Below are 622 nucleotides of genomic sequence, written 5' to 3'. Positions count from 1 at the left end.
CCCCCCCCCCCCCCCACAGGGCTCTGGGGCAGCCCCTGTTCCATGAGGTTGGTGGGTGGCTCTGCGTGGAAATACATGTCTGGTGAGGAGGGGAACAGGCCCCTCTGAGTGAGGCAGGGCCTCGGACGGCCCGTCCTTCCCCGGACTGGGGGTGTGGGTGATGCTGGCACCCCAGCGCTGTGCCTCAGGCTGCCCGCGCCCGCTGTCTACAGCTCAGTACCGGTGGCCCGGGGCCTGGCCCCGTGTCCAGGTCCCTGGCTCATCTCGGCTCGGCCGTCACAGGGTCCAAGAGAGGGTTGTGGGAGCCCCAGGTTTCCAGAATAAAGGCACATGCAGACTCTCCAGGCAGAGCAGGGAGCCCGCGGCGGAGGGGACCGGCCTGGCGTGACGGATGTTGGGCCTGGGCTGGGCAGCTGAAGCTTGACCTTCTCAGCTGTCTTCTGGGGCCACGTGGGCTCCCCGAGTCCTGTGTGTGTTTCTGGGGGCCCAGCGTGGGCACAGTCTGACGTGGCCTTGGCGTTGGCCCGTTTCCTCGCAGGGTCCTGACGGAGCTGGTGTCTAAGATGCGGGACATGCACATGGACAAGACGGAGCTGGGCTGCCTGCGCGCCATCGTGCTCTT

The 622-nt window shown here is 67.2% G+C and overlaps 1 protein-coding gene across 1 annotated transcript in view; it reads left to right on the top strand.

Moving 5' to 3' along the window:
- The window catches only part of RXRA (retinoid X receptor alpha), a 128,236-nt gene that overhangs the window by 125,209 nt on the left and 2,405 nt on the right, over positions 1–622 (top strand). Inside the window, exon 10 of the mRNA XM_015572368.1 lies at positions 539–622. Within this exon, the coding sequence (XP_015427854.1) occupies positions 539–622 (84 nt within the window). The remainder of the gene's footprint in view (positions 1–538) is intronic.

Source organism: Myotis davidii, unplaced genomic scaffold (genome assembly GCF_000327345.1).
Source record: "Myotis davidii unplaced genomic scaffold, ASM32734v1 scaffold609, whole genome shotgun sequence".
NCBI classification, from domain to species: Eukaryota; Metazoa; Chordata; class Mammalia; order Chiroptera; family Vespertilionidae; genus Myotis; species Myotis davidii.
This window is presented reverse-complemented; position numbering and strand designations above follow the sequence as displayed.